General features: G+C 46.4%; 1 protein-coding gene across 1 annotated transcript in view; it reads left to right on the top strand.

The window, feature by feature from the left end:
* The window catches only part of cpa6 (carboxypeptidase A6), a gene marked incomplete at both ends in the record, with an annotated part of 49781 nt that overhangs the window by 22878 nt on the left and 7959 nt on the right, over positions 1–18944 (top strand). The window contains 3 exons of the mRNA XM_084146206.1: positions 412–487; positions 4096–4220; positions 18267–18381. Of these exons, the coding sequence (XP_084002332.1) occupies positions 412–487; positions 4096–4220; positions 18267–18381 (316 nt within the window). The remainder of the gene's footprint in view (positions 1–411; positions 488–4095; positions 4221–18266; positions 18382–18944) is intronic.

The following is an 18944-nucleotide window of genomic DNA, read 5'->3' as shown; positions in this document are numbered from 1 at the left end:
TAATTTCAAATAATTTGTAGACTGCAAATTGACCGCTAGAAGCCCAAACAGATATATTGTTTGATTAAAACATAATCATTTAAAAACTTGCTTACATTTGTATACGATCACACATATCTCTTTATTATGCATGGGAATAGTTTGGGACAGATTTCCAAAAAATTTAATCAATTGGAGCTGATTTGCAGGTGTTTTTACAGTCTTTTATAAAATTAAAGACAACTCAGGAAACCTGGGGGGGGGGGGGGGGTGATCGCCCCTGGGCTAAAAAGCTCCTGTGGGCTGCCAGTTGGGGAACCCTGGTGTAGTTAAACTGTATACTAGTTATAATGTACAATGGCCAGTACTCCCTTCAGCAAATAGAACAGAAATGCATAAATGTTACTTAACTCCTTCCCTCTGCTTCTTCAGTGATCAAGTCTTCAGGATAACGCCCAGCAACGAGGGGGAGGTTCAGGAGCTCAAGAAACTCCTGGGAAACATAAAGGTAATGATGTCCTGTCTTTAATAGTCTCACCCTCTCTCTTTTTTCACACACAAACACACACGCACACACACACACACACAGTAATTAACCCACTCATCATCTCTGATAATTATGACACAGTGTTAGTCTAACAACTCCCAGGCGAAGTCACAGAGATACTGACAGTGCTGATGATCATATTTCCCAGAGTCAACGTGTCAACTTGCGTTACGAGACGAGGGAGATTACTCTGTCAGAACAGCAGTGTTATGCAGATTGAGCTGTTTCTCTCTCTCTCTCTCTCTCTCTCTCTCTCTCTCTCTCTCTCTCTCTCTCTCTCTCTCTCTCTCTCTCTCAATAGATAGATAGATAGGTTTGACTGATGTCCTTTCATAGTGATCTCAATGTACAGTCAGATTTATACCCAATCAACACTTTGGCTCAATCTGTTATCTGTTTGGAAGCAATTACTGATTATGTATTTCAAAATCACTGCGTCGGTTCCAATAGTATGCAGTAGAAATGCCAACTAGTTCTATGCCTGCTCTATATCCATCATGAATCCAAACTGTCTCGGTTCAGTCTCAGTTAGAGTCACACCCAGCGCTAAGAACACAGTATGTTAAATTCCTCTCACGTCTGCTCATGGTCCTAGTCCTCGTAGGACAACTCGGTAACCGGTCACAGAGCAGGTGATGCGTGACATCCCTCTCTGATGTGGTGGTGGAGTGACAGAGATAGTGATAGTAAGAGGGAGACAGTGAGATAGCGAGCGAGCGTTGAGGCGTGGACATCTGCCATTGATGGAACATCTTTACTGAGACAGGGAGACTGGGAGAGGGAGCCTTCCACCATCAGACCATTTTTGTTTCTATGAGAGAAGAAGAGGCCCTTTTCTACATCAATGAGCTCTGCAATCTGAGAGTGTGAGGGAGAGATGAAGTCTCTTTATGTTTACATAATGGGGAGGTATGTTTAGATTGAGTCTCCATCTGATAGCTCAGAGAAATCAATACTGTAGCTTCACCAGGAAGGGAAAATAGGCCATGATTAAACATTCACTGTTTACCATCAACAGAGAACCATAGTAATCATGCTGTTATCAGTGTACTAGACATTCTTCTTCTGACACATTTTACAGAGAGGCAGATGATGCAGTTCATGGAATTAAGAAAGATATCTGGTTCATGGACCGTTGCAGTTGGAAAAACCTGCAGGCTCCTCGGACAAGGCGAGAAGGCGTCTCCTGTGGCCTGTGACATTCCCAACCCATTTGGGAACAATTACACAGCAATGCCAGGAAAAACGGCAACCTTCCTGCACTTTCCTTCCCTTGAAGATAAACTCCCAGCAGAAGGACTGATGTTATTAGTGGAGTATGAAAATGAGTGTGGAACCTGCCTGGGTGGTCAAGATTAATATATGAAAACTGTGCTGAATTGATAAATTCACATTAGATACAGCCGTCCCACTTTTTGTATAGCATGTTTTGCCAGTGGTGGGCTGTTTTTAGTTGTTTTGGCCTATATTGGGTAGTATATCACTGATAGGGGCTATTTGGTAGTGTTTGAGGTACTGTATTGTATGTCTGAAGTGTTTGGGCTGTTATAGTTATCCTTGGCCAAGTCTATTAGGGTTCAGGGTTGGGCTGAACTGTTCTAACAACCAGAAAGAATAACTCAGAGAGGGAATGAGGGACAGAGAGGGGGAAAAGTAAATTGACCCAAGAAGTAGGGATTTATTGTACTGATGGCTAAATAACCGGACATAATTTGATGGTTCCCCCATGTTGGTCTTGGTCTGACCTGAGTCTTTGTATAAGGAGGGCCAGTGGACCAGGAGAGCCTGGAGATGGTGACTATTGTTTGGACAGCTGCTGCTGAGATGTGTTTTCATTAGCTTATCCGTGCTGCGCCGCGACGACCTCATGCCAAAGTCACACTTCTAACCTTCAGGGAGAGACTGGGATCAAATAGAGAGAGGAGTGTCACATAATACGTTCAATTGTTGATTCACATCTATGGGTGCCAGTCCACAAAGATACAGAATGGTTGGACTCAAAATATGTTGTGCTGGAAATTGTGCCATCATTCAGATACTAGTGGAAAGATGTTTCCATTAGTGCTTTGCCCTTTGAATTGTTGATACTTAGACCACCAAGTGCTATGTCTTATGATAGATCTGTCTAGCTTCTCCTGAAGAACGCATTCTCCAATAGAATTTCACCTTCGTTGCCTTGTGTTGAGGCCAACATGTCTACAGTATGTCTCAGGACTGAACTAATCACTACTGTGGGCCCAGTAGCTTTCATAACTCCATGCCGTCATTGCCATGAACCATATCACAACTACCTCAATTTAAAGGTATCCTATGACAGCAAATAAAATCACGTAAACAATCAAGTCATAAAGGATCTAATCCACAGGGATTCTATTTCCTAATAGAGCCAAGGAATGCATCTATAAGAGCCTTTACTGTAAACAATTATAGAAAACCGTAACTTGGATCCTACAAGGGCCTCATTAAGAGTGAACCATGTTATCTGATAGTGATACACAAGTGATGCTTGGGCATGTGCTGTTTTATTTGTGAGACCAACAAAGAGATGAAGATGTGGAAACATTTACCGTAACAATGGTGCTCTTAGCCATTTGGAAATGAGGCCTTTGACCGTACCCATTTATGGTGGCTGGGAGTAGCAGAGAAAAGCTGAGGACACCATGCCATTCTATACCGTTTATTTCAAAGCGGGTGCATGGCTTTCTGTTAACCATTAAATTAATTGGTCTGTTAATAGGCGTTTGTACTAGTCTGTAGGATTATACTCCCGTGCTGAAACGAGAGCCAGCTGGAGCTATGAGACGCTCAGTTCCCATCAAAGCAAATAACAGAATCGCTGATTAATGCTCCCAAAAAAGTTATATTTTAGAGCAAGGCTGGTATTATCTTTACATAAAACCTTGGTTTTGGAGAGCATCAATGACTGGTCCAGGGTCAACATATCTGTGTTTATTTGGCTGCTAATAGCTGGCTAAAGGATAGGTTATACCAGCTCCAGCCAGCAGTGCTATCTGTTGGCAGGAGCTGAAAGAAGGGGCTTTGCTGCTAACCTGGGGCCAAACAGCAGGGTGTGGGAGGCAGAGGGAATGGCTTGACTGGGCTGTTAATAGGGCCTTGTGGTGTGTTTGTGTGTGTGTGTATGTGCGTGCACGTGCATGTGCATGTGTGTGTGTCTATGTGGTGTGTGTGTGTGTGTGTGTATGTGGGTGTAGTCATCAACATTCCCTCAAACTTTACTCGGAGAGCAATATTGACCTGCTGGACAGACTCATCATGCCCTAAGCCATAATATTGATCTAGACTCCAGGTCACAGTGTGCTGTGGAGAACAGCCTTGAATGTTAAAGCTGTGCTATTGTCCATCTCCCCAGAAGCCCTGGGTTTATTAGCAGGAGGAAGCTAAAGCCATTTGTTCAGGGGATGGGCCAATATAGTTCTGTTCAGAACTGTGGGTTCATCAAGGGAAGCACGGTTGTTTGGGTGGCGAGAGTGTCTTGCCATGTCGGTGTTTGTATGCATGTGTCCCATGTTCATTTCACTATAACTAACTCTCTCTCTGTTGTCTCTCAGGTGGACCTGTGGCAGCCCAACAGTGCCTCTCTGATCCGAAACAACGCCACTGTGGACGTGCATGTGAGACGGAACAACACGCGAGGGATTCGTGCACGCCTCCAGAAGGAACACATCGATTTTAAGTAAGGGCATTCCCAGCCCAGTGCCCCCCCACCTCCCCCACTCCCCATTTCATATTTTCTTCCCATCAATCATCACAATCAATGTTAAAATGATGGAGTTTATCAAGGCAGGCACAGCCAGAGACTCCCATCATCATCCCTATCCTCAGGGAAGACTTTCTACTTTTCTCTACTGCTCTACTCTATACCTCTCTCTCTCTCCCTCTCTGTCGCTCTCTTTCTCTCTCTTTCTGTCTCTGTCTCTCTCACTCTCTCTCTTTCTCTCTCTCCTTCAGTTGACTGTTCAGATCTATATTATGTTATATTGTATGGGCCATACAGACCTGAGGCTGGTGAGTTGATTGGTTTCAGTATTTACAGTCTGAGAGCCAGTCTGTATTAGAGGAGAACAGCTATGGGTGATGGGTTCACATGAGGGGACTAAAATATCTAATCGTAGCTGGGGAAATACAATTGTGTGTAGTGATTCCTAAAATGTCACACTTTCAACCACTTTCATTTCTGTCCACAGTTTTCTGTTTTCTCATCAGTGTTAGCTGAGCTAGTGTATGACAATAGTATTAAAAACGTACTCATTTGTGAAGAGAAATAAAGTTATTCAGCCTTCTCTGATGCTATGAGAATAGTTTCTACCAAATAAGTGACAGAAGAATGTGACTCATCGAATACAACAAATTTCGTTTTCTCTTCATGGACAGCAGAGGTTCATTTACTTCCAGAGGGCTGCTGAGCTCTTACACTCACACACAACAGCACTGTCTGCAAGCTGTCTCTCCACACAAGGGAAAAGTCACTGCTCTCTCTGCCTTTTTTCCTCACTTGAATAAGCAAACTGATGATAAGAGGAAAGTCATCTAGACTAAAATCACACCCCCAAAGCTTCTTGTACGTGCAGTTATAGTCCCGTGTAGCTCAGTTGGTAGAGCATGGCGCTTGCAACGGCAGGGTTGTGGGTTTGATTCCCTTGAGGGACCAGTATGAAAAAATGTATGCACTCACTAACTGTAAGTCGGTCTGGATAAGAGCGTCTGCTAAATGACTAAAATGTAAAAAAACGTTATCTGAAGCACCAAGGACTTTTTCTTGTTGTTTCGCTGTATTTTAGACCATAGAAATACCAAGACAAGAAAGGGCTTTGCAGGAAACATGTTCCCCATAAAACAATGTACCCATCAGACTCACACTCCCCTCTCTCTCTCTCTCTCTCTCTCTCTCTCTCTCTCTCTCTCTCTCTCTCTCTCTCTCTCTCTCTCTCTCTCTCTCTCTCTCTCTCTCTCTCTCTCTCTCTCTCTCTCTCTCTCTCTCTCTCTCTCTCTCTCTCTCTCTCTCTCTCTGCCTCTGCCTCTGTTTCTCTCTTTCTGTCTCAATTCAATTCAATAGACTTTATTGACATGGCAAGTTACATTTCTTACATTGTCAAAGTACACATATAACAACAACAATGGGACCAACAGCACTAAGGAATCAATAATAATAGTAGTAGTAGTAGAAATGGTATTACTATTTAACAGCAACTACAACAACAATATTAATGTGAATAATAATACAATAAAGCAATAGTAGTAGGTCAATCTCAACATGACTGAAAAGCCACATGGCATGTGGTATGAAAGCCAAAACAGTACAAAATGGCAAATATTATTGACATTACATTGTACTTTTCACTGGCCGTCCCTCAGGTTGTGGAAGGAGGACACATTTAGGCTTTTCACCCAATAAATATTGGATTTTTTCTTTAACTATTATAGTTTCAAATTCTTTGTACTGAATGATAATTTTGGGGAAGACAGATTCTCTTAGGTCTGAGTATTTGTCACAGTGTAATAAGAAATGCAGCTCTGTCTCTACCTCTTCCCGGGGGCAGAATGAGCACAGCCTGTCCTCTCTGGACAGCCAGCTTTGCCTGTGACGACCGGTCTCTATGGCCAGGTTGTACTCACTGAGTCTGTACATAGTCAGTGTTTTTTTAGATAGTCTGCCACCGTGTACTGTCTGTTTAGAGCCAAATAGCATAGAGGTTTTATTTGATATTTTGTCGTGTCTTTCCAATTTTTCTTTTTGCTTTGTAATAATTTGGTTGGGCCAGATTTTCTGAGTACTGTCCTGAGGCTCTATGGGGTTGGTTTGGGTTAGTGATCTGAACCAGCTGGCTGAGGGGACTCTTCTCTTGTTTCATCTCTTGACATTGTAAGGCTGTGTGCTGAAATTTTTCGGGGTCTCTTGTTTTTAGATGGTTGTAAAACGTTATGGCTCTTTTTTCAATTCGAATAAGGAGGGGGTATTGGCCCAATTCTGCTCTACATGCATTATTTTGAGTTTTTCTTTGCACTTGCAATACACTCTTGCAAAACTCTGCATGCAGTATTTCGATAGGATGTTTGTTCCATTTGGTAAAGGCATTAGTAGAGAGTGGACTCCATACTACATTCTCTCTCTCTCTCTCTCTCTCTCTCTCTCTCTCTCTCTCTCTCGCTCTCTCTCTCTCTCTCTCTCTCTCTCTCTCTCTCTCTCTCTCTCTCTCTCTCTTCTCTCTCTCTCTCTGTCTCTCTCTCGCTCTCTCTCAATTCAATTTAAGGGGCTTTATTGGCATGGGAAACATATGTTTACATTGCCAAAGCAAGTGAAATAGATAATAAACAAAAGTGAAATAAAAAATTAACTAAATCAACAGTAAACATTACACTCACAAAAGTTGAATAAAGACATTTCAAATGTCATATTATGTCTATATACAGTGTTGTAATGATGTGCAAATAGTTAAAGTACAAAAGGGAAAATAAATAAACATAAATATATGGGTTGTATTTACAATGGTGTTGTTTCTTGTGGCAACAGGTCAAAAATATTGATGCTGTGATGGCACACTGTGGTATTTCAAAATTTGATTTGTTTTCAAATTCTTTGTGGGTCTGTGTAATCTGAGGGAAATATGTGTCTCTAATATGGTCATACAGTGAGGGAAAAAAGTATTTGATCCCCTGCTGATTTTGTATGTTTTGTCAGAAAAACGCATGTCAAAGATGTTATAAATTGATTAGCATTTTAATGAGGGAAATAAGTATTTGACCCCCTCTCAATCAGAAAGATTTCTGGCTCCCAGGTGTCTTTTATACAGGTAACGAGCTGAGATTAGGAGCACAATCTTAAAGGGAGTGCTCCTAATCTCAGTTTGTTACCTGTATAAAAGACACCTGTCCACAGAAGCAATCAATCAATCAGATTCCAAACTCTCTACCATGGCCAAGACCAAAAAGCTCTCCAAGGATGTCAGGGACAAGATTGTAGACCTACACAAGGCTGGAATGGGCTACAAGACCATCGCCAAGCAGTTTGGTGAGAAGGTGACAACAGTTGGTGCGATGATTTCGCAAATGGAAGAAACACAAAATAACTGTCAATCTCCCTCGGCCTGGGGCTCCATGCAAGATCTCACCTCGTGGAGTTGCAATGATCATGAGAACGGTGAGGAATCAGCCCAGAACTACACGGGAGGATCTTGTCAATGATCTCAAGGCAGCTGGGACCATAGTCACCAAGAAAACAATTGGTAACACACTACGCCGTGAAGGACTGAAATCCTGCAGCGCCCGCAAGGTCCCCCTGCTCAAGAAAGCACATATACATGCCCGTCTGAAGTTTGCCAATAAACATCTGAATGATTCAGAGGAGAACTGGGTGAAAGTGTTGTGGTCAGATGAGACCAAAATGGAGCTCTTTGGCATCAACTCAACTCGCTGTGTTTGGAGGAGGAGGAATGCTGCCTATGAACACAAGAACACCATCCCCACCGTCAAACATGGAGGTGGAAACATTATACTTTGGGGGTGTTTTTCTGCTAAGGGGACAGGACAACTTCACCGCATCAAAGGGACGATGGACGGAGCCATGTACCGTCAAATCTTGGGTGAGAACCTCCTTCCCTCAGCCAGGGCATTGAAAATGGATCGTGGATGGGTATTCCAGCATGACAATGACCCAAAACACACAGCCAAGGCAACAAAGGAGTGGCTCAAGAAGAAGCACATTAAGGTCCTGGAGTGGCCTAGCCAGTCTCCAGACCTTAATCCCATAGAAAATCTGTGGAGGGAGCTGAAGGTTCGAGTTGCCAAACGTCAGCCTCGAAACCTTAATGACTTGGAGAAGATCTGCAAAGAGGAGTGGGACAAAATCCCTCCTGAGATGTGTGCAAACCTGGTGGCAAACTACAAGAAATGTCTGACCTCTGTGATTGCCAACAAGGGTTTTACCACAAAGTACTAAGTAATGTTTTGCAGAGGGGTCATATACTTATTTCCCTCATTAAAATGCAAATCAATTTATAACATTTTTGACATGCGTTTTTCTGGATTTGTTTGTTGTTATTCTGTCTCTCACTGTTCAAATAAACCTACCATTAAAATTATAGACTGATCATGTCTTTGTCAGTAGGCTAACGTACAAAATCAGCAGGGGATCAAATACTTTTTCCCTCACTGTACCTTTGGCAGGAGGTTAGGAAGTGCAGCTCAGTTTCCACCTCATTTTGTGGGCAGTGTGCACATAGCCTGTCTTCTCTTGAGAGCCAGGTCTGCCTATGGCGGCCTTTCTCAATAGCAAGGCTATGCTCACTGAGTCTGTACATAATCAAAGCTTTCCTTAAGTTTGGGTCAGTCACAGTGGTCAGGTATTCTGCCACTGTGTACTCTCTGTTCATGGCCAAATAGCATTCTAGTTTGCTCTGTTTTTTTGTTAATTCTTTCCAATGTGTCAAGTAGTTATCTTTTTGTTTTCTCATGATTTGGTTGGGTCTAATTGTGTTGCTGTCCTGGGGCTCTGTGGGGTCTGTTTGTGTTTGTGAACAGAGCCCCAGGACCAGCTTGCTTAGGGGACTCTTCTCCAGGTTCATCTCTCTGTTGGTGATGGCTTTGTTATGGAAGGTTTGGGAATCTCTTCCTTTTAGGTGGTTGTAGAATTTAATGGCTCTTTTCTGGATTTTGATAATTAGCGGGTATCGGCCTAATTCTGCTCTGCATGCATTATTTGATGTTTTACGTTGTATATTGAGGATATTTTTGCAGAATTTTGCATGCAGTCTCAATTTGGTGTTTATCCCATTTTGTGAATTGTTGGTTGGTGAACGGACCCCAGACCGCACAACCGTAAAGGGCAATGGGTTCTATAACTGATTAAAGTATTTGTAGCCAGATCCTAATTGGTATGTCAAATTTTATGTTCCTTTTGATGGCATAGAAGGCGCTTCTTGCCTTGTCTCTCAGATCGTTCACAGCTTTGTGGAAGTTACCTGTGGCACTGATGTTTAGGCCGAGGTATGTATAGTTTTTTGTGTGCTCTAGGGCGATGGTGTCTAGATGAATTTGTATTTGTGGTCCTGGACCTTTTTTGGAAGACCATTACTTTTGTCTTACTGAGATATACAGTCAGGGCCCAGGTCTGACAGAATCTGTGCAGAAGATCTAGGTGCTGCTGTAGGCCCTCCTTGGTTGGGGACAGAAGCACCAGATGATCAGCAAATAGTAGACATTTGACTTCAGATTCTAGTAGGGTGAGGCCGGGTGCTGCAGACTGTTCTAGTGCCCTTGCCAATTCGTTGATATATATGTTGAAGAGGGTGGGGCTTAAGCTGCATCCCTGTCTCACCCCACAGCCCTGTGGAAAGAAATGTGTGTGTTTTTTGCCAATTTTAACCGCACACTTGTTGTTTGTGTAAATTGATTTTATAATTTCGTATGTTTTATACCACTTTCCATCAATTTGTATAGCAGACCCTCATGCCAAATTGAGTCAAAATATGTTTTTTTATCAACAAAGCATGAAAAGACTTTGCCTTTGCCTTTGGTTTGGTTTGTTTATTTGTCAATGTCACGGTTTCGGCCGAGGCTGCCTCTCTCCCTTGTTCGGGCAGGCTTCGGCGTTCGTCGTCTCCGGAATTCTAGCTGCCACCGCTAGATGTTTCATGTTCGTTTGCTTTTGTCTGTTTGTTTCCACACCTGTTTCTGTTTTGACGTAATTAGTGTCCTATAAGTTTCTCGTTGTGTTTGTCTAGTGTTGTGTGTGATTGTTTCCGTCAGTGTTTATGTTTTGCTCGGTTGAGCGTATTTCTCCACTGTGCTGGAGCTTATTTGCACTTGTGTGTGCACCGTTACATTTTGTCGCACCTGTTAGTGCGCATTTACCTTTCGCCTTCGTGCGGGTTTTGCTGTCGGGCTTAGTTGTCCTGTTGCCTGTGTTGGGCCAGTAATACAGCCTTTGGAACATTCAGTCTGCGTCCTGCGTTTGATTCCTACACTACACCTACAACACGCCCTGACAGAATCACACACCCTAATGGAATCAGCAGGAGCCGAAGCAGCCCAGACGAGACTGGAAGCCCAGGTTCGGGACCAGCAAGAGCAGCTCCTGCAGATGGGGACCGCCCTGCAGGAGGTGATTACCACACTCCGAGGCTGGGGTTCGCCTCCACCGCCGCCCGCCCTGCCAGCACCATCGGCCAGCCCGCCCATTCCAGCGCCGGAACCTCGAGGAGTCCGACTATCTCTCCCGAGGGCCTACGACGGGACCGCGGCTGGGTGTCAGGGATTCCTGCTCCAGGTAGAGCTATACCTGGCCACAGTGCACCCGGCACCTTCAGGGCATGAGAGCGTGTCCGCCCTGATCTCCTGTCTGGCCGGAAAAGCGTTGGAGTGGGCCAACGCGGAGTGGAGGAAGATCGACGCCACGACGATTACGTACACCGAGTTCTCCCGCCGCTTCAGGGCGGTGTTTGACCATCCCCCGGAGGGGAAAGCGGCGGGGGAGCGTCTGGTCTTCCTCCGGCAGGGGAGGAGAAGTGCCCAGGAATTCGCGCTCGAATTCCGTACTCTAGCGGCAGATGCAGGGTGGAATGATCGGGCCCTCATCGATCTATACCGATGCAGCCTACGAGAGGACGTCCGTCGGGAGCTGGCTTGTAGGGACACCAGCCTCACTTTCGACCAGCTGGTTGATATGTCCATCAGGCTGGATACCCTGCTGGCTACCCGCGGACGTCCTGTGGAGGGTCCGTCCATTCCACCCTCCAGCGCCTCCGAGCCTTGTCCTATGGAGCTCGGGGGCGCTGGCGCTAGAGAGAGGAGGAGTCGGCAGGCTAGGGGGTCCATCCACTGCACCAACTGTGGTCGGGGAGGACACACCGCGGCTAGGTGCTGGGGATGGCCTCCTAGGGGAGATGACGACAGGTCCCGCACTGGGGATTCCCTCCAGGTGAGTAGGCGCCCCACTCACCCAGAGCTCACTGTTGCCCATTTTTGTATGCCTGTACGTTTTCCACAGGTAGCACCTCATTCCCAGCATAAGGCGCTGGTAGATTCAGGTGCGGCTGGGAATTTTATTGATAAAAAGTTTTGTTTAGCGTTAGGGATTCCCCTCATTCCTGTTGATGTTCCTTTTCCCGTTCACGCCCTAGATAGTCGTCCGTTGGGTACGGGCTTAATCAGGGAGGTCACGGCGCCACTTAGGATGTGTGCGCAGGGGGATCATCAGGAGATGATTCAGCTGTTCCTGATTGACTCTCCTGCGTATCCGGTGGTGCTGGGCATGCCCTGGTTGAGTACCCATAACCCAGCGATTTCGTGGCAGGAGAGGGCTCTGATGGAGTGGTCTGCTCAGTGTGTGGGTAGATGTTTGGGCGTTTCCGTAGGGGCTACCTCGGTGGAGAGTCCAAACCAGGTGCCCGCATTGCACGTTCCACCTGAGTATGGGGATTTGGCTATTGCGTTTAGTAAGGCGAGGGCGACGCGGTTGCCACCCCATAGGCAGGGGGATTGTGCGATAAACCTCCAGGCAGGAGCTGCGCTCCCACGGAGCCATGTGTATCCTCTGTCTCAGGAGGAGAAGAAAGCTATGGAGATTTACATAGACGAATCGCTGAGACAAGGATACATACGGCCGTCCACTTCCCCCGCGTCCTCGAGTTTCTTTTTCGTGAAGAAAAAGGATGGTGGTTTGCGTCCGTGCATCGATTACCGTGGTCTCAATCAGATTACGGTGAAGTATAGTTATCCACTCCCGCTGATTGCGACCATGACTGAGTCGTTGCATGGGGCGCGTTTCTTCACGAAATTAGATCTCAGGAGCGCGTACAACTTGGTGCGCATCAGGGAGGGTGATGAATGGAAAACAGCCTTTAGTACCACCTCGGGCCATTACGAGTATCTGGTCATGCCATACGGGTTGATGAACGCTCCATCAGTTTTCCAATCATTTGTGGATGAGATCTTCAGGGACATGCAGGGGCAGGGGGTGGTGGTGTACATTGATGACATTCTCGTGTACTCACCTACCCGTGTCGAGCATGTGGCCCTGGTGCGCAGGGTGTTGCGGAGGCTGGTGGAGCACGACCTGTATGTGAAGGCAGAGAAGTGTCTGTTTTTCCAGGAGTCGGTCTCCTTTTTGGGTTATCAGTTGTCTGCGTCAGGGGTGAGGATGGAGGTAGACCGGGTGTCGGCCGTGCGTAATTGGCAAACACCAACCACTGTGAAGGAGGTGCAGCAGTTTTTGGGGTTTGCAAATTACTACAGGAGGTTTATCCGGGGTTTTGGACAGGTGGCAGCTCCCATCACGTCTCTGTTGAAGGGGGGTCCGGTGCGTCTGCAGTGGTCGGCCGAGGCGGACAGGGCGTTTGGGAGGCTGAAGGACCTGTTTACCTCGGCCCCGGTGCTGGCGCATCCGGATCCCTCTTTGCCGTTCCAAGTAGAGGTGGACGTGTCGGAGGCCGGTTTAGGAGCCGTGCTTTCACAACGGTCTGGCGCGCCACCTAAACTCCGCCCCTGTGCTTTTTATTCTAAGAAGCTCAGTCCGGCGGAGCGGAACTATGACGTAGGGGACAGGGAGCTGTTAGCCGTGGTACAGGCTCTAAAGGTGTGGAGGCACTGGCTTGAGGGGGCTCAACACCCTTTCCTCATTTTGACGGACCACCGTAACCTGGAGTACATCCGGGCGGCGAGGAGGCTGAACCCTCGCCAGGCAAGATGGAGTATGTTCTTGACCAGGTTTACTTTTAAGATCACGTACATCCCTGGGTCACAGAATGGCAAGGCAGATGCGCTGTCTCGGCGGTATGACGCGGAGGAGAGGTCCGTGGAGCCCACTCCCATACTGCCTGAGTCGTGTCTGGTGGCACCGGTAGTGTGGGAGGTCGATGCTGAACTCGAGCGGGCGTTACGCACCGACCCTAGTCCACCACAGTGCCCGGAGGGTCGGAAGTACGTTCCGCTCGAGGTTCGGGATCGATTGATCTATTGGGCTCACACGTCACCCTCCTCTGGACATCCGGGTATCGGCCGGACAGTGCACTGTCTTAGTGCCAAGTACTGGTGGCCCATGTTGGCAAGGGATGTGAGGGTTTATGTTTCCTCCTGCTCGGTGTGCGCCCAGTGTAAGGCGCCTAGACATCTACCTAGGGGTAAGTTGCTACCCCTGCCCGTTCCACAACGGCCATGGTCCCACCTCTCAGTGGACTTTATAACAGACCTTCCCCTCTCCCAAGGGAATACTACCATCCTGGTCGTTGTGGACCGGTTCTCTAAGGCCTGTCGTTTGCTCCCCATGCCGGGTCTTCCTACGGCCCTGCAAACTGCCGAGGCACTGTTTACCCATGTGTTCCGGCACTACGGGGTACCCGAGGACATTGTGGCTGATCGGGGTCCCCAATTCACCTCCAGAGTCTGGAAAGCGTTTATGGAGCGGTTGGGGGTCTCGGTGAGCCTCACCTCGGGGTACCACCCGGAGAGTAATGGGCAGGTGGAACGCGTAAACCAGGATGTGGGTAGGTTTCTCAGAACATACTGCCAGGACCGGCCGGAGGAGTGGTCAAGGTACGTTCCCTGGGCCGAGATGGCCCAGAATTCCCTACGCCATTCCTCCACTAACCTAACTCCATTTCAATGTGTGTTAGGTTACCAGCCGGTTCTGGCACCCTGGCAGCAGAGCCAGATCGAGGCTCCTGCGGTGGATGAGTGGGCGCGGCGCTCGGAGGAGACCTGGAACGCTGCACACGTCCATCTGCAGCGGGCCCTCCGACGTCAGAAGGCGAGCGCTGATCTCCACCGCAGTGAGGCACAGGTGTACGCACCTGGTGATCGAGTCTGGCTCTCTACCAGAAACCTGCCCCTCCGCCTGCCCTGTCGGAAACTGGGTCGGCGGTTTGTAGGGCCATTTAAAGTCCTGAGAAGGTTGAACGAGGTATGTTATAGATTACAGCTACCTGTGGAGTATAAGTGTATTAACCCCTCGTTCCATGTGTCCCTTCTCAGGCCGGTGGTAGCGGGCCCACTCCAAGAAGATGAGATCTTGGAGACCCCTCCGCCCCCGTTGGACATCGAGGGGGCACCGGCGTACTCCGTGAGATCCATCTTGGATTCGAGACGTCGGATGGGGGGTCTCCAGTATCTAGTGGAGTGGGAGGGGTACGGTCCGGAGGAGCGGTGCTGGGTGCCGAGGAGAGACGTGTTGGACCCGTCGCTCCTGACGGAGTTCCATCGGAGGCATCCGACGCGCCCTGCGCCGCGTCCCCCTGGTCGTCCCCGAGGCCGGAGTCGGCGCACGTCTGGAGCCGCGCGTCAAGGGGGGGGTACTGTCACGGTTTCGGCCGAGGCTGCCTCTCTCCCTTGTTCGGGCAGGCTTCGGCGTTCGTCGTCTCCGGAATTCTAGCTGCCACCGCTAGATGTTTCATGTTCGTTTGCTTTTGTCTGTTTGTTTCCACACCTGTTTCTGTTTTGACGTAATTAGTGTCCTATAAGTTTCTCGTTGTGTTTGTCTAGTGTTGTGTGTGATTGTTTCCGTCAGTGTTTGTGTTTTGCTCGGTTGAGCGTATTTCTCCACTGTGCTGGAGCTTATTTGCACTTGTGTGTGCACCGTTACATTTTGTCGCACCTGTTAGTGCGCATTTACCTTTCGCCTTCGTGCGGGTTTTGCTGTCGGGCTTAGTTGTCCTGTTGCCTGTGTTGGGCCAGTAATACAGCCTTTGGAACATTCAGTCTGCGTCCTGCGTTTGATTCCTACACTACACCTACAACACGCCCTGACAGTCAATTAGGGTATGCAGGGTGAATATGTGTTCTGTCGTATGGTAATTTGGTAAAAAGCCAATTTGACATTTGCTCAGTACATTGTTTTCACTGAGGAAATGTATGAGTCTGCTGTTAATGATAATGCAGAGGATTTCCCCAAGGTTGCTGTTGACGAATATCCCACGGTAGTTATTGGGGTCAAATTTGTCTCCACTTTTGTGGATTGGGGTGATCAGTCCTTGGTTCCAAATACTGGGGAAGATGCCAGCGCTAAGGATGATGTTGAGGAGTTTAAGTATAGCCAATTGGAATTTGTGGTCTGTATATTTTAACATTTCATTTAGGATACCATCAACACCACAGGCCTTTTTGGGTTGGAGAGTTTGTATTTTGTCCTGTAGTTCATTCAATGTAATTGGAGAATCCAGTGGGTTCTGGTAGTCTTTAATAGTTGATTCTAAGATTTGTATTTGATCATGTATACGTTTTTGCTGTTTGTTCTTTGTTATAGGGTCAAAAAGATTGGAGAAGTGGTTTATCCATACATCTCCGTTTTGGATAGATAACTCTTTGTGTTGTTGTTTGTTTAGTGTTTTCCAATTTTCCCAGAAGTGGTTAGATTCTATGGATTCTTCAATTACATTGCGCTGATCTCTGACATGCTGTTCCTTATTTTTCCGTAATGTATTTCTGTATTGTTTTAGTGATTCAACATAGTGAAGGCGAAGGCTCCGGTTTTCTGGGTCTCTGTTTTTGGTTGGATAGGTTTCTCAATTTCTTTCTTAGGTTTTTGCATTCTTCAACAAACCATTTGTCATTGTTGTTAATTTTCTTAGATTATCTGCTTGACATTTTTAGATTTCATAGGGAAGCTGAGAGGTCAAATATACTGTTTAGGTTTTCTACTGCTAATTTTACACCTTCACTATTACAGTGAAACATTTAGTCCAGGAGGTTGTCTAAAAGGGATTGAATTTATTGTTGCCTAATTGTTTTTTTGGTAGGTTTCCACACTACTTTCCTTCCATCTATAGTATTTCTTAATATTATTCAGTTCCTTTGGCTTTGATGCCTCATGATTGAGTATTGCTCTGTTCAAGTAGACTGTGATTTTGCTGTGATCTGATAGGGGTGTCAGTGGGCTGATTGTGAACGCTCTGAGAGACTCTGGGTTGAGGTCAGTGATAAAGTAGTCTACAGTACTACTGCCAAGAGATGAGCTATATGTGTACCTACTGTAGGAGTCCCCTCAAAGCCTACCATTGACTATGTACATACCCAGCGTCCGACAGAGCTGCAGGAGTTGTGACCCGTTTCTGTTGGTTATGTTGTCGTAATTGTGCCTAGGGGGGCATATGGGGGAGGGAATGCTGTCACCTCCAGGTAGGTGTTTGTCCCCCTGTGTGCTAAGTGTATCAGGTTCTTGTCCAGTTCTGGCATTTAGGTCGCAACAGACTAGTCCCTGGGCCTGGAAATGTCCCTGGGCCTGGAAATGATTGATTTCCCCTTCCAGGATGGAGAAGCTGTCTTCATTAAAGTATGGGGATTCTAGTGGGGGGATATTGGTAGCACACAGGAGGACATTTTTCTCTGTTGAGATCATTTCCTTTTAAATTTCTAGCCAAATGTAAAATGTTCCTGTTTTGATTAATTTAATGGAGAGCTAGGTCTGCTCTATACCTAATTAGCATACCTGGTAGTTTGGTGGATGGGACTACCAGCTCTCTGTAACCTAGAGGGCAACCAGTGGGTCCATCTCCTCTATACCATGTTTCTTGTAGGATGACATTGTCTGTATTTCTAATTTCTTTGGTCAAGTCCAGGTTCCTGCTCTTTAAGCCAAAGGAAGATGACCTCAGGCCTTGGATATTCCAGGATGAGATAGTGAAGGCTTTGTGTTCCATAAAGTGTCCAATGTTGTTAGTCGTGTGGTTTGGCCTCTCTCTCTCTCTCTCTCTCTCTCTCTCTCTCTCTCTCTCTCTCTCTCTCTTCCCCCCTATCTCTGTCTTTCTCAGCTCTACTTCCTTTGACTTTTCAGATCTATATTATGTTATATTGTATGGGCCAGAGGCTACACAGACCTGAGGATGGTGAGTTGATGGCTTTCAATATTGACAGTCTGAGAGCCAGTCTGTATTAGAGGAGAAAAGCTATGGGTGATGGGTTCACATGAGAGGGGACTAAAATATCTAATCGTAGCTGGGGAAATACAATTGTGTGTAGTGATTCCTAAAATGTCACACTTTCAACCACTTTCATTTCTGTCCACAGTTTTCTGTTTTCTCATCAATGTTAGCTGAGCTAGTGTATGACAATAGTATTAAAAACGTACTCATTTGTGAAGAGAAATAAAGTTATTCAGCCTTCTCTGATGCTATGAGAATAGTTTCTACCAAATAAGTGACAGAAGAATGTGACTCATCGAATACAACAAATTTCGTTTTCTCTTCATGGACAGCAGAGGTTCATTTACTTCCAGAGGGCTGCTGAGCTCTTACACTCACACACAACAGCACTGTCTGCAAGCTGTCTCTCCACACAAGGGAAAAGTCACTGCTCTCTCTGCCTTTTTTCCTCACCCCCAAAGCTTATTGTACTTGCAGTTATCTAAAGCCGAAGCACCAATTACTTTTTCTTGTTGTTTGGATTGTTTCTCTGTAATTTAGACCATAGAAATACCAAGACAAGAAAGGGCTTTTCAGGAAAAATGTTTCCCATAAAACAATGTAACCATCAGACTCACACTAGTCTCTCTCTCTCTCTTTCTCTCTCTTTCTCTCTCTCTCTCTCTCTCTCTCTCTCTCTCTCTTCTCTCTCTCTCTCTCTCTCTCTCTCTCTCTCTCTCTCTCTCTCTCTCTCTCTTCTCTATCTCTCTCTTTCTCTCTCTCTCTCTCTCTCTCTCTCTCTCTCTCTCTCTCTCTCTCTCTCTCTCTCTCTCTCTCTCTCTCTCTCTCTCTCCCTCTCCTTCTCTCTCTCTGTCTCTCTCTCTCTCTCTCCATAGGGTGTTCATATCTAACCTTCAGAAGGAAATTGAAAAGCAGACGGGATATCGCTCTTCCCGCAAGAGGAGGTCTGAATCCCAGTATGACTATGAGGTGTACCACTCTCTGGACGAGGTAGGTGGGACACACACACACACACACACACATACCCACTCTCTCATTTACTTCATTGCTCACATGATAACACACTGTTTAGAGTTGTACACACACACTAACACAGTCACACACACACTTTTCAGTACAGACACACACAGCTCTTGGCTGTTTATTTTCCCAGTGCAACTAGGAGTATTTGAGATGTGTGCATTTGCTTCCGGCCCTCTGAATCTTGAATCTGAAAGCCCAAGTGCCACGGTCCGCATGCATTCCCCTGTGAGGTAGGGGGAACCAGGGAGCCTTTCAGCAAGACTTCAGCAACTTGTTATTATCATTACACAGCTTTGAACCTATTCTCACACACAGTAGACATACAGGGCTAAGAGACACACACACGCACACACACCCTGTTTATTATTTACGCATAGTCACTTTAACTCTACCCACATGTACATATTACCTCAATTACCTCGACTAACCGGTGCCCCGGCACATTGACTCTGTACTGGTACCCCCTGTATATAACCTCCCTGCTGTTATTTTATTTTACTACTGCTCTTTAATTATTTGCTATTTTAATT

The sequence above is a fragment of the Coregonus lavaretus genome, assembly GCF_964263955.1.
Source record: "Coregonus lavaretus genome assembly, chromosome: 2".
Taxonomy (NCBI): Eukaryota; Metazoa; Chordata; class Actinopteri; order Salmoniformes; family Salmonidae; genus Coregonus; species Coregonus lavaretus.
This window is presented reverse-complemented; position numbering and strand designations above follow the sequence as displayed.